Here is a 16,396-nt window from a genome sequence, read left to right on the forward strand (position 1 = left end):
ATATAATCACCCTGACCCGTTCTGTTCCGCCACAGCGGTCACTACCAGAATAATTCTGGGAGAACAAATTATCCTCCAGCTCCAGCCAAAGCGTTGCGATGTTATTACTGGCCGGCGCTCAGCATTATACTGATAAACACTGAGAGCAGAAATGGAGGCGATCAGGAACCAGAGCAGCCACATAAGGTGCCAGCCACTGCCAGGCAGCGGATTACTGCGCTTTCCCACCAGCGAGTGACCCCCGTCCGCCGTCCACACAAATCAAATACTGCTGATAAACACAATGAGCAGCAGACAGGCCGGACAGACACAGGGGGAGAGGTGGCGATTGCACAAGTGCTGATTATCCCAGGCCTGGAGCAAAAGCAAATATTCAGCAATGGTCTTGGCCGCTGCTCTTGTTTGCTTTAGGAGCATTTGAAGGAGAAAAACAAAATGCTAATGAAGGGGGAGGCGTGGGGTGTAGCTGCTGGGTTAGGGTGTCTGCAGGCAGGATCCAGCTGAGCTGGTGCAATGTACTATACTGCATTCCAGTAACTGTGCGTCGTGTCCTCATTATGCGCCAGAGTGTATGTTATATATACTAGTTACCAGCCCATCATCATGCCACGCAAACAAAGCAAAACTGCTCCTTTGGGCGCCATCTAATGGTGCGCAAAACACTTGAATTCCTCCTATAGAGGTGAGGAGCAGCTTTAGCCTTTGATTATATATAATAAGGAGCCAATTCAGTGCAACAACATGTCCTGCGTGCCAGTAAAACATTGCTTATTGTAAGTAATGGCGCAGATGTATCAGAACACACCAGCCAATCAGCTCCTAGCTGTTGTTTGTGAAACACAGCTGAAAGCGAGGTACATTGGGGTGGTCTCACTCAGATATAACAGTGATATAGGTATATATATATATATATATATATATATAGAGATAGATAGATAGATAGATAGAGAGAGAGGAGAGATATAGACGGATAGCGGCGGCACTCACAGGACTTCACAGAAAAAAGATAGTCAGACCACTTGGGGTTCAGGTTCAACGTTTCAACTACAGTGTAGTCCATACCACAAGACATCAGTAGCACACACACAGCTCTGCCCAGTAGTCACATGTAGGGATTTAGCTCGGTCGCATTGTTCATTACATATACATTTAGAGTCAACATCAATTGGAGCCGCACAGCCTGAGCTGTATTTGTTACAACTCAGTACTGCGCCGACAGGGGTCCAGAAACCCCATTTCTGCTTTTAACTTTGTCTGTCTGTCTTTTCATATATGTCAGTCTGTAATACATGTCTAAATTGTCAGCATATCTTACATGCTTCACACTAGCAATAGGTGTTTTGTTCAAATGTGTTGTATATGCTGTCACTTAATATGTTTTTGTATTCACAGTGCCTCCGGGTTCCCATAGAAACGTAAGGCAAGCCGCCTGAACATCGGCGCATAGTTGGACGTATGACTGTGAGAGGGGCAGCGTCCAGCCTAACAGAGAACGGTCGCGCCCCCAAGTGGGTGGACCCAATCCAGCAGCTGAGACTGCTGCTCGCAGCTCCGTTGTGACTGACCAGTCTGACGTCATCTATTCAGTGCGAGAACGGACGTGCAGGCCGCGTGTGTGGGCAGGAGGTAAGTGAACCATATCACTTAGGGAGTAGGTATAAATGTGGTGCTCTGACACTTGTACACAATGAGTTCTTGATAAGGATCCGATATGATATGCCGGCGGTCGGGATCCCGGCGTTCGGAATCCCGACACTGGAATCCCGACCGCCGAAATCCCGACAAGGGGGGGACATGGATCGCCCCCCCTTGCGGGCTCGCTGCGCTCGCCACGCAGCGGGCCCGGTGCCTCGCTACGCTCGGCACGCTATTTTATTCTCCCTCTATGGGTGTCGTGGACACCCACGGAGGGAGAAAGTTTCGGGATTTCGGCGGTCGGGATTCCAGTGTCGGGATTCCGACCGCCGGGATCCCGACCGCCGGCAAATCAACTGCATCCCCTTGATAAAGGTCCGTGGGACCGAAACGTTGAACCTGAACCCCAAAGTCGTCTGACTATCTTTTTTCTGTAAAGTCCTGTGAGTGCCGCCGCTATCAGTCTATACCTATCTGCGCAGATCTCTGCACCTTGGAGGGCACCTGGGCAAGTAACTGTCCCCACAACAGTGGAGTGCCGGCCTGTCATATATATATATATATATATATATATATATATATATATATATATATATATATATATATATATATATATATATATATATAATTCCAATTCAGCCAGTGCTCCATATAAAAGCAGAACAACTGGCCCCGGTGCCCGAACAAGCAATGCATATCTCTACCAAAGAACAGCGCTCGGGAGGGAATGTAAATGTGAAAACAACGGTCTGTATTAAATACAAGCTTTCAGGGTTTGACGGCTGAGTCTGTACCTGATGGAGGGGGTCAAACCCCTAAAGATTGTATCTTAATACAGACCGTTGTTTTCACATTCACATTGCCTCCCGAGTGCTTGTTATAGGTGAGCAGTTACCAACACACCTGTCACTAATCATCTATGGAAATGGTTAACATAAGCTATGCACTATAGGTTAAAACAGGGTGCATGAGAGAATGTGACCACAATGATCGGCACTCAACTTTCTTAGTTTTGGGGTGCCCTATGGCTAGTGACCACATTGTATGTATGTATGTATGTATGTATGTATGTATGTATGTATGTATGTATGTATATATATATATATATATATATATATATATATATATATATATATATATATATATATATATATATATATATATATATACTGTATATTATGGGGTCTATTTACCCTCCACCACACCACCTTCCATCCTTCCTGTCGGGGTCCCTCAGGGTTCCGTCCTTGGCCCCCTTCTGTTCTCTCTGTACACCTCCTCTCTGGGTGCACTCATTAACTCCTTTGGCTTCCAATATCACCTCTATGCAGATGACACCCAAATCTACCTCTCCTGATCTGTCCCCCACTGTTTTCTCTCAAGTTTCCAACCGCCTCTCTGCCATCTCCACCTGGATGTCTGAGCGATTTCTGAAGCTGAATATGGACAAAGCCCAACTCATTATCTTTCCCCCACCCAGAGCTATGCCCCCTACTAATATCTCTATCACTGTTAACACCACCATCATCTCCCCTGTTCCCCAACTCCGCTGCCTGGGTGTCACTCTTGACTCCTCCCTCTCCTTTGCACCCCACATCGAAGCCCTAGCCCATTCTTGCCGGTTCCAGTTACGCAACCTTGCTTGCATCAGGCCCTTTCTCTCACAGAGTGCAACTAAGCTGATCATCCACTCATTGGTCATCTCACGGCTCGACTACTGCAATGTTCTCCTCACCGGCCTCGCTCAAGCCCAACTGGCTCCTCTCCAATCTGTCCTCAATGCTGCAGCCAGGCTTATCTTCCTCTCCCGCCGCTCTAATTCTGCCACTCCCCTTCAACAAAATCTGCACTGGCTCCCATTCCCCTACAGAATCCTCTTCAAACACCTCACACTCACATACAGGGCCAACTCTAATTCCATTGCTCCATATATCTCTACGGTCGGCTGACGACTGTCGTCTCTCCTCCACCCTGATCACTGCTTCCCATGCTAGAGTACAGGACTTTGCCCGTGCTGCACCCCTTCAGTGGAACGCACTCCCTCGCTCCATTAGACTCTCCCCGACCTTGCAAAGCTTCAAACGGGCACTGAAAACTCACCTATTCATCAAAGCATACCCTTCCACTGCGTGAACTAGCTGGTTCTCCGACCCCTTGCCTGTTTACATCCTGCTATCTAACCACCACCCCCTCGCTTGCACCTCTTGTAATCTGTCTGTCTCCCCTTCCTACTAGATTGTAAGCTCCTCTGAGCAGGGCCCTCTTCCCTCCTGTTGTCAAAGCCCTCTTCCCTTCACATGTCACTCACAGCTCTCCTATACTCCAACACTCAGTGACCATCTTCGTCCGCATACTCATCTCCATCATTGGCCTCAAGCCTCTAGTTGTATGTTGATTGAGTCCTCACTACTTATATCCAAGCTGTAATGTGTATTGATCTGTGGCGCTCTTTATTTGTACTGTATTTCTGTTATTTATTCAATGTTATGCCAAGTTTTGTCTCCCTGTATTGTTCCTTTGTACGGCGCTGCGAAACACTTGTGGCGCCTTATAAATAAAATTATAATTATAATAATAATAATATTTATCAATAAGTGATAGAAATCGCATTTCCTATTATAAATGGCCAGCCAATCAGCTCCTGTTATGTTTGAAAAAAAGGCAGTTGGGAGCTGATTGGCTGGAGAATGAGTTTTATCACTCAATGATAAATAGCTGCCTATGACCCCTGTACACATACCACGGGGCTTCCAGCGATAAGGCACAGCTGCTATGACCATGATATCACTGGGGCAGCCGAGCGATACGGATATACTGGGACAGTAACTTACATTCTACCGGGCTAGATGGAGGATTACTGGGCGACTATAGTACAATCCTCTCCGGGAGCAGGAGTGGGGGCGGAGCACCAGGAATCGTGTCCTGACAGACAGGGCAGACAGACGCTGGGCCTGGACAATACTTATACATATACCAGGTGACCCGCGGGCAGACAGACGCTGAGCCTGGACAATACTTATACATATACCAGGTGACCCGTGGGCAGACAGACGCTGGGCCTGGACAATACTTATACATATACCAGGTGACCCGCGGGCAGACAGACGCTGAGCCTGGAAATACTTATACATATACCAGGTGACCTGCGGGCAGACAGACGCTGGGCCTGGACAATACTTATAGCCTTATACCAGGTGACCCGCGGGCAGACAGACGCTGGGCCTGGACAATACATATATCCTTATACCAAGTGACCCGCGGGCAGACAGACGCTGGGCCTGGACAACACATATATCCTTATACCAGGTGACACGCGGGCAGACAGACGCTGGGCCTGGACAACACATATATCCTTATACCAGGTGACACGCGGGCAGACAGACGCTGAGCCTGGACAATACTTATACATATACCAGGTGACCCGCGGGCAGACAGACGCTGGGCCTGGACAATACATATATCATTATACCAAGTGACCCGCGGGCAGACAGACGCTGGGCCTGGACAACACATATATCCTCATACCAGGTGACCCGCGGGCAGACAGATGCTGGGCCTTACCAATACTTATATGTATCCCAGGTGACCCGAGGGGAGACAGACGCTGGTCCTGGACAACACATATATCCTTATACCAGGTGACACGCGGGCAGACAGACGCTGGGCCTGGACAATACTTATACATATACCAGGTGACCCCCGGGCAGACAGACGCTGAGCCTGGACAATACTTATACATATACCAGGTGACCCGCGGGCAGACAGACGCTGGGCCTGGACAATACTTATACATATACCAGGTGACCCGCGGGCAGACAGACGCTGAGCCTGGACAATACTTATACATATACCAGGTGACCCGCGGGCAGACAGACGCTGAGCCTGGACAATACTTATACATATACCAGGTGACCCGTGGGCAGACAGACGCTGGGCCTGGACAATACTTATAGCCTTATACCAGGTGACCCGCGGGCAGACAGACGCTGGGCCTGGACAACACATATATCCTTATACCAAGTGACCCGCGGGCAGACAGACGCTGGGCCTGGACAACACATATATCCTTATACCAGGTGACACGCGGGCAGACAGACGCTGGGCCTGGACAACACATATATCCTTATACCAGGTGACACGCGGGCAGACAGACGCTGAGCCTGGACAATACTTATACATATACCAGGTGACCCGCGGGCAGACAGACGCTGGGCCTGGACAATACTTATAGCCTTATACCAGGTGACCCGCGGGCAGACAGACGCTGGGCCTGGACAACACATATATCCTCATACCAGGTGACCCGCGGGCAGACAGACGCTGGGCCTGGAAAACATATATATCCTTATACCAGGTGACCCGCGGGCAGACAGACGCTGGGCCTTACCAATACTTATATGTATCCCAGGTGACCCGAGGGGAGACAGACGCTGGGCCTGGACAATACTTATAGCCTTATACCAGATGACCCGCGGGCAGACAGACGCTGGGCCCGGACAATACTTATACGTATACCAGGTGACCCGCGGGCAGACAGACGCTGGGCCCGGACAATACTTATACGTATACCAGGTGACCCACGGGCAGACAGACGCTGAGCCTGGACAATATCTATATCCATATACCAGGTGACCCGCGGGTCACCTGGTATACTTATACGTATACCAGGTGACCCGCGGGCAGACAGACGCTGAGCCTGGACAATACTTATAGCCTTATACCAGATGGGCAGACAGCCTGGACAATACTTATAGCCTTATACCAGATGGGCAGACAGACGCTGGACAATACTTATACGTAACCCAGGTGACCCGCGAGCAGACAGACGCTGGGCCTGTACAATACTTATATGTATCCCAGGTGACCCGCGAGCAGACAGACGCTGATCCCGGACAATACTTATATGTATCCCAGGTGACCCGCGGGCAGACAGATGCTGAGCCTGTATAATACTTATAGCCTTATACCAGTTGACCCGCGAGCAGACAGACGCTGGACCTGGACAATATCTATATCCATATACTAGGTGACCCGCGGGCAGACAGACGCTGGGCCCGGACAATACTTATACGTATACCAGGTGACCCACGGGCAGACAGACGCTGGGCCTGGACAATACTTAAATGTATACCAGGTGACCCGCGGGCAGACAGACGCTGGGCCTGGACAATACTTATACGTATACCAGGTGACCCGCGAGCAGACAGACACTGGACCTGGACAATATCTATATCCATATACCAGGTGACCCGCGGGCAGACAGACGCTGGGCCTGGACAATACTTATACGTATACCAGGTGACCCGCGGGCAGATAGACGCTGGGCCTGGACAATACGTATACCTGCCACATAACTGTACACAGAAATGACATTTACATTCGAGCTTTGTCCACTGAAGCGGTAATATTATAATAGGGCGGCATATAATTGGTTTTGGTGCGATTAGTGCTCATAGACATAATGTGATATAACAGTGACAGATATGCATTGTAACCAAAGAACATAAATACGGTCAGATCTCCGTACGCCATCTGCTGTCTATGTACTAAGCTTTGGAGAGAGATAAAGTACCAACTATAAGCTCCTAACTGTCATTGAACACAGACTGTAACATAGCGGCTGGGAGCGGTTTGTCTCTCTCCAGGCTTAGTACATATCAGATCACACATCAGTATAGCTGGCGTGCAGCATTAGTATTGAGTCATAGAGGTTAATGTGACAATGAAGCAAAGCTATTACAGCCAGGTGCAAAAGGGGAGGTGCATCAGGCCTTAGAGAGAGATAAAGTCATCCAAAGATACCAATCAGCTTCTAACTGTGTCTCATAGACTGTGCAGGAGACCGCAGGAGCTGATGGATTGTTTATCGCTCTCCAAGGTGCTTCCAGTGGCAGACAGGAGACGTGACACGTGTCGGATTCCGTGACCCAAAATCTACATCACATATCATCCTACCAATTTGGAATCTGGTGTCTCCACAATCACCACTACACATGTGTGCCCATTATTATATGGCTAACCACGAGGGTCTGCGATCCAGCGCAGTCCAGGCACCCTTCCCTTGTACTGTTCCAGGATATACAGGGACAGGAGGTCTGTAGGGATCGAGATACGGGAACATGGGATATGTAGGGACAGGAGATACGGGAACATGAGATATGTAGGGACAGGAGATACGGGAACATGAGATATGTAGGGACAGGAGATACGGGAACATGAGATATGTAGGGACAGGAGATACGGGAACATGAGATATGTAGGGACAGGAGATACGGGAACATGAGATATGTAGGGACAGGAGATACGGGAACATGAGATATGTAGGGACAGAAGATACGGGAACATGGGATATGTAAGGACAGGAGATACGGGAACATGGGATATGTAGGGACAGGAGATACGGGAACATGAGATATGTAGGGATAGGAGATACAGGAACATGAGATATGTAGGGACAGGAGATACGGGAACATGAGATATGTAGGGACAGGAGATACGGGAACATGAGATATGTAGGGACAGGAGATACGGGAACATGAGATATGTAGGGACAGGAGATACGGGAACATGAGATATGTAGGGACAGGAGATACGGGAACATGAGATATGTAGGGACAGGAGATACGGGAACATGAGATATGTAGGGACAGGAGATACGGGAACATGAGATATGTAGGGACAGGAGATACGGGAACATGAGATATGTAGGGACAGGAGATACGGGAACATGGGATATGTAAGGACAGGAGATACGGGAACATGGGATATGTAGGGACAGGAGATACAGGAACATGAGGTATGTAGGGACAGGAGATACGGGAACATGGGATATGTAGGGACAGGAGATACGGGAACATGGGATATGTAAGGACAGGAGATACGGGAACATGAGATATGTAGGGACAGGAGATACGGGAACATGGGATATGTAGGGACAGGAGATACGGGAACATGGGATATGTAGGGACAGGAGATACGGGAACATGGGATATGTAGGGACAGGAGATACGGGAACATGGGATATGTAGGGACAGGAGATACGGGAACATGGGATATGTAGGGACAGGAGATACGGGAACATGAGATATGTAGGGACAGGAGATACGGGAACATGAGATATGTAGGGATAGGAGATACGGGAACATGAGGTATGTAGGGACAGGAGATACAGGAACATGGGATATGTAGGGACAGGAGATACGGGAACATGGGATATGTAAGGACAGGAGATACGGGAACATGGGATATGTAGGGACAGGAGATACAGGAACATGAGATATGTAGGGACAGGAGATACAGGAACATGAGGTATGTAGGGACAGGAGATACAGGAACATGGGATATGTAGGGACAGGAGATACGGGAACATGGGATATGTAAGGACAGGAGATACGGGAACATGAGATATGTAGGGACAGGAGATACGGGAACATGGGATATGTAGGGACAGGAGATACGGGAACATGGGATATGTAGGGACAGGAGATACGGGAACATGGGATATGTAGGGACAGGAGATACGGGAACATGGGATATGTAGGGACAGGAGATACAGGAACATGGGATATGTAAGGACAGGAGATACGGGAACATGGGATATGTAGGGACAGGAGATACGGGAACATGGGATATGTAGGGACAGGAGATACAGGAACATGAGATATGTAGGGATAGGAGATACAGGAACATGAGGTATGTAGGGACAGGAGATACAGGAACATGGGATATGTAGGGACAGGAGATACGGGAACATGAGATATGTAGGGACAGGAGATACGGGAACATGGGATATGTAAGGACAGGAGATACGGGAACATGGGATATGTAGGGACAGGAGATACAGAAACATGAGATATGTAGGGATAGGAGATACAGGAACATGAGATACAGGAACATGGGATATGTAGGGATCGGAGATACAGGAACATGAGCTCCAGGGCCCTTTCTTTTGTCTACGGCTGTGCAGGAGCCACGGGGCCGGTGAATGCATGTTATACCCTTATTACATCAGAATATTACATAGTTATATAACAGTGTATAAATGTCATTATAAAAGATGCATACCTGGATATACAGTGGGCTGGGGGAACGCAGTGATGGGTTCTAGAACAGGAAAACAAAGACGTGTTACAATCTTACAAACCTAATGTGTGTAATCTATAACATATAATAGGTGAGCCAATCAAATTCCAGAACCAGCAGCATAACCTTCAGAAACCTCTCCTATCCAATCACATCCCCACTGTACAGACCACAGATATTCTCTCTTATCCAATCACATCCCCACTGTACAGTCCACACATATCCTCTGTCCTATCCAATCACATCCACACTGTACAGACCACAGATATTCTCTCTTATCCAATCACATCCGCACTGTACAGACCACACATATCCTCTGTCCTATCCAATCACATCCACACTGTACAGGCCACACATGTCCTCTGTCCTATCCAATCACATCCCCACTGTACAGTCCACACATATCCTCTGTCCTATCCAATCACATCCACACTGCACAGGCCAAACATATCCTCTCCTATCCAATCACATCCCCACTGTACAGGCCACACATATCCTCTCCTATCCAATCACATCCCCACTGTACAGACCACACATATCCTCTCCTATCCAATCACATCCACACTGTACAGACCACACATATCCTCTGTCCTATCCAATCACATCCCCGCTGTACAGGCCACACATATCCTCTCCTATCCAATCACATCCCCACTGTACAGACCACACATATCCTCTCCTATCCAATCACATTCCCACTGTACAGACCACACATATCCTCTCCTATCCAATCACATCCCCAATGTACAGACCACACATATCCTCTGTCCTATCCAATCACATCCACACTGTACAGACCACACATATCCTCTCCAATCACATCCCCACTGTACAGACCACACATATCCTCTCCTATCCAATCACATCCCCACTGTACAGGTCACACATATCCTCTCCTATCCAATCACATCCCCACTGTACAGACCACACATATCCTCTCCTATCCAATCACATCCCCACTGTACAGACCACACATATCCTCTGTCCTATCCAATCACATCCCCGCTGTACAGACCACACATATCCTCTGTCCTATCCAATCACATCCCCGCTGTACAGGCCACACATATCCTCTGTCCTATCCAATCACATCCACACTATACAGGCCACACATATCCTCTCCTATCCAATCACATCCCCACTGTACAGACCACACATATCCTCTCCTATCCAATCACATCCACACTATACAGGCCACACATATCCTCTCCTATCCAATCACATCCACACTATACAGGCCACACATATCCTCTCCTATCCAATCACATCCCCACTGTACAGGCCACACCTTTCTGTCTGTAACTACATGCCCCCTCACCCCTAACTGGAGTAACACGAGTCATCTCCCGGCTAATCTGCGCGCATATATATATATATATATATATATATATATATATATATATATATATATATATAGTCAGCTGCAGGGAATTCCGATATGTCTCTGCCAATGCTGCGTTGGCGCGGACACCCACCGTCCGCCCCCCAGGTGACAGATCTGTGTATAGAAGAGGCTGTGATCTGGAGTTTGGGACACATTACTCAGCTCCCCTCAATGACAGGATCTGTGCCCATTTAATGGAGCATCCTTCACCAAAGTCACAATTATTCCTCTAAATTGTCATTTTCTGGTCCAGATCCCGCGAATCCCACTTATACGAGTCAGTGAATAGTGACAATGATGGAAACGCAGCATCCATCCTGGAATTATCTCCAGCCTGTGCTGACGGCTCTATTACCAATTGTGACGTTCCAGGATAATCTCCTTTATGCCGTATTAGAGACATCTGACAGCTCGGGAGCTGCCCAGTGCCTGGCGTTAGGGATGGGCAGTGTGTGGGCACAACAACCAGGGAGATGCTATATGCTGCCACCTCCCCTGACAGTGCCCACAGCCAGGGACTGTACCACAGAACGCCACGGAATAGTCTTATGGTGGCGCCCACACACGTCTTGTTGCCTGGGTCTATACATGTTCGTGTGCGGTCATTGTGATGCTGACGCGCCGCACACAGCCGTCCTTGTTGTGTAGTCAGCAGCATTATAACAATAAGGCAGATTGTGACATATGTATACAGTATGATGTCACTGTACATGAACAAATTACCGTCTCCAGCATCTCCGGGATTGTATGCTGTGAGGTTAGTGACAGGTTACTACATAGGTACGGGATGCAGTTCAAATCCCGACACTTTCTCCCTCCGTGGGTGTCCACGACACCTACAGAGGGAGAATAAATTAGTGTGGCGAGCCCGCAAGGGGGGGGCGATCGACGACCTCCCCTTGTCGGGATTCCGGCGTTGGGATTTTGAACGCCGGGATTTCATATCAATCCCATAGGTACGGCTGAGAGGACGATGTCTTATGTATTGGGTGGGCAGCAATATCACACTCACTGGGCAGCTGCCATGGGTCTCACAAATGTAGGGGCCTCCGAGCAGGGGCGGGTGACAGTAACACAGAGTGCAGGGGCTCTACCTGCCTCCCAGCCTGCAGCCAGACAGAGGTTAGCTGTCAGCATGCTGATTGGAGGGTGGGTGGAGCTATCCACCAATCAGAGTGCAGCATTCTATACCTGCCTCCCAGCCTGCAGCCAGACAGAGGTTAGCTGTCAGCATGCTGATTGGTGGGTGGAGCTATCCACCAATCAGAGTGTAGCAGCTCTACCTGCCTCTCAGCCTGCAGCCAGTCACTGTATGGAGAGCTTGTGCGGTCCTGCAGGAGGGGCAGGTTATGGGTGTGTAGGGTCCCAGCGCTTCCTCTCACACTCCCTAATAACATCAGACACTCCTGTACTGTAGAGAGCGGTAGGCACAACACCCTACAACCCTAGGAGCCTGTTCTGCTCCCCAGGTATCAGCATGACTGGACGTCACTCACCCATGCAATGTTCCAGTGGGATGTTGTTATCTATACGAATGTCATCCACAGCGATCTCTCCGGACTGCCCTCGGCCGACAATACCATCTATGACGACCTGCGGAGAGAAGGAACGCCAACCAATTATCATAATGGCAGAATACGTCGTCACTGGGCTGATTCCGTCGGCAGGTCTGTCCCGTAGTAGCCTTGCACAACGTGTTTCAGCAGGATCATAATGATCACACTCACACCTCACTGTAATCACCGAGGGGGGGGGGGGGGGCAGTACCGGTGGGTATAACATGCAGAGGAGGGGTTAATCTGTGGACAGAGGCTACGTGGTACCATATATTATATCTGCATAGACCGTTCCCAGCAGACTGCCATTACACTGCCCCCCCCCCCCCCCATGTACCACCCGCCCCCACCCTGACGGGGGCTCATCCCCACTACACACAGCTCAGGGAGGACGTAGCTGCATTATGTACATAATTCATGTCCAGGGTTCCGTGAGTGCTGAGCGCAGCTGTGTTGCTAGTGGCTACGGAGACAAGCACACGGCAGCCGCTGCACATTAGCTGCACGTCCACCCTGGCTGAGAGCTACACAATTAGAATTTAAAATGCAATTTGGTTCCAGCACCGGGGCACTTCCTCGCTCGTTACTGCAGTCGCCTCTTCAATAATCAATGCAATCACGGCCAGCATTAAAGGAGCAGCGCACAGAGACTGACAGCGCTACTACGCACACATACAGGAAACAAGACGCCACACTCTCTGCGTCAGCACTGCGGTCTGCGCCACACTCTCTGCGTCAGGTCTGCGCCACACTCTCTGCTTCAGCACTACGGTCTGCGCCACACTCTGCGTCAGCACTGCGGTCTGCGCCACACTCTCTGCGTCAGCACTACGGTCTGCGCCACACTCTGTGCGTCAGCACTACGGTCTGCGCCACACTCTCTGCGTCAGCACTGCGGTCTGCGCCACACTCTCTGCTTCAGCACTGCGGTCTGCGCCACACTCTCTGCGTCAGCACTGCGGTCTGCGCCACACTCTCTGCGTCAGCACTACGGTCTGCGCCACACTCTCTGCGTGAGTCTGTAGGTGTATGGCCAGCTTAATGCCAGGTTATTGTTCCAACCAGCCGGATCTGACAATAAATCTGTAGGTGTATGGCCAGCTTAACATCACAGACCCCGCAGTTTGATGGCGGACACACTGAGGCGGGAACAGCCACGCATCACATCGCGCTTACTGACACTAAACGCTCTGAAGGATTAATCAGGATTCAAACAGTGTAATCTGAATTCTCCACACTAATTATATCCAGGAGAATATAATGAAGTCGCGCCGACGGAACATTCCCAGAAATAGCAATCTTATTTCTAGAAGTAGGGAACTTACTGATGATTCAGACTGTAGACACACACACACACACACACACACACACACACACCCCTCTTTAGGTATTCCACAGCCCTGCGCACCAGCCTTGAAAAATGGCACCGATGCAGTAACGACGACTCACCCATCCTCTGCGCTGCGGCTGTAGTGACACATACCTCCCAATATGACCCCCTCCAGGAGGGACACTGCTGCTGGAATTCCCTTTGGTTAAACAAAAGGTGTCACCATAGGTGCTGGCAATCCTACATTACCAGGGAAGCCCAGGAGCAGAGCATTGTGTCCTCCTGGAGAGGGGCATGCTGGGAGGTATGGATAATGTATGATTGCCAGCACCTGTGGGGAGCTAGGTAACTGATAAGAAAGGTGTCACCACAGGTGCTGGCAATCCTACATTATCAGGGAAGCCCAGGAACAGAGCATGGTGTCCTCCTGGAGAGGGGCATGCTGGGAGGTATGGATAATGTATGATTACCAGCACCTGTGGGGAGCTAGGTAACTGATAAGAAAGGTGTCACCACAGGTGCTGGCAATCATACATTACCAGGGAAGAACAGGAGCAGAGCATTGTGTCCTGGAGAGGGGCATGCTGGGAGGTATGGATAATGTATGATTGCCAGCACCTGTGGGGAGCTAGGTAACTGATAAGAAAGGTGTCACCACAGGTGCTGGCAATCATACATTACCAGGGAAGCCCATGAACAGAGTATTGTGTCCTCCTGGAGAGGGGCATGCTGGGAGGTATGGATAATGTATGATTGCCAGCACCTGTGGGGAGCTAGGTAACTGATAAGAAAGGTGTCACCACAGGTGATGGCAATCCTACATTACCAGGGAAGCCCAGGAGCAGAGCATGGTGTCCTCTGGAGAGGGGCATGCTGGGAGGTATGGATAATGTATGATTGCCAGCTCCTGTGGGGAGCTAGGTAACTGATAAGAAAGGTGTCACCATAGGTGCTGGCAATCCTACATTACCAGGGAAGCCCAGGAACAGAGCATTGTGTCCTGGAGAGGGGCATGCTGGGAGGTATGGATAATGTAGGATTGCCAACACCTGTGGGGAGCTGGGTAACTGATAAGAAAGGTGTCACCAGAGGTGCTGGTAATCATACATTACCAGGGAAGCCCAGGAACAGAGCTTTGTGTCCTGGAGAGGGGCATGCTGGGAGGTATGGATAATGTAGGATTGCCAACACCTGTGGGGAGCAAGGTAACTGATAAGAAAGGTGTCACCACAGGTGCTGGCAATCATACATTACCAGGGAAGCCCAGGAACAGAGCATTGTGTTCTCCTGGAGAGGTGCATGCTGGGAGGTATGGATAATGTAGGATTGCCAGCACCTGTGGGGAGCTAGGTAACTGATAAGAAAGGTGTCACCACAGGTGCTGGTAATCATACATTACCAGGGAAGCCCAGGAGCAGAGCATTGTGTTCCACATAGAGAGGGGCATGCTGGGAGGTATGGATAATGTATGATTGTCAGCACCTGTGGGGAGCTAGGTAACTGATAAGAAAGGTGTCACCACAGGTGCTGGCAATCATACATTACCAGGGAAGCCCAGGAGCAGAGCATTGTGTCCTCCTGGAGAGGGGCATGCTGGGAGGTATGGATAATGTAGGATTGCCAGCACCTGTGGGGAGCTAAGTAACTGATAAGAGAGGTGTCACCACAGGTGCTGGCAATCATACATTACCAGGGAAGCCCAGGAACAGAGCATTTTCTCCCTCATGGATAGGGGCAGGTAGGCAAGTATGTAAAAAATGTTGCCCACAAAAATCTAAAAAACAATGTTGCTTTCTAAAACAAAACATTACATGTGATTCATGATGGCGACCACTGGGGGCGCTGGATCACTAGAGTTTGGGACAGATAATTAATTTGCCTCCATAATGTATGATTACCTATGGAAGAGCAGCTATGAGATGTTATCCTGAACACCTGGAATGTGAGATGTTATCCTGAACACCTGGAATGTTGGATTATCTGCCCCGCCATTCCCATTTCATTCTCATTGGTTTCACAAACATTCTCATTGTTAATCTGCAGGGTTAATAGGACTTATTTATATGACGCCCAGAAACCAGTATGAGAGTAACAGTACACGCAGTGGAGCGTGTGCGACGTATGAACATGACACTGCATGCAGGGGAGCGTGTACACCAAAGGAGAGTGACACTGCATGCAGGGGAGCATGTGCACCAAAGGAGAGTGACACTGCATGCAGGGGAGCATGTGCACCAAAGGAGAGTGACACTGCATGCAGGGGAGCGTGTGCACCGTATGAGAGTAACAGTACACACAAGGGAGCGTGTGTACTATATGAGAATGACGCTGCACGCAGGGGAGCGTGTGCACTGTATGAGAATGACACTGCACGCAGGGGAGAGTGTGCACTGTATGAGAATGACGCTG

At 49.5% G+C, this 16,396-nt stretch overlaps 1 protein-coding gene across 2 annotated transcripts in view; it reads right to left on the reverse strand.

Annotated features, from left to right (window-relative positions):
* The window catches only part of NRP2 (neuropilin 2), a 145,029-nt gene that overhangs the window by 24,468 nt on the left and 104,165 nt on the right, over nucleotides 1-16,396 (reverse strand). For both annotated transcript variants that reach the window (XM_083154117.1, XM_083154118.1), the window contains exons 14-15: nucleotides 12,598-12,694; nucleotides 9,700-9,738 (exon numbers count right to left, since the gene is read on the reverse strand). In XM_083154117.1, the coding sequence (XP_083010243.1) occupies nucleotides 9,700-9,738; nucleotides 12,598-12,694 (136 nt within the window). The remainder of the gene's footprint in view (nucleotides 1-9,699; nucleotides 9,739-12,597; nucleotides 12,695-16,396) is intronic.

Source organism: Crinia signifera, chromosome 7 (genome assembly GCF_055691185.1).
Source record: "Crinia signifera chromosome 7, ASM5569118v1, whole genome shotgun sequence".
NCBI classification, from domain to species: Eukaryota; Metazoa; Chordata; class Amphibia; order Anura; family Myobatrachidae; genus Crinia; species Crinia signifera.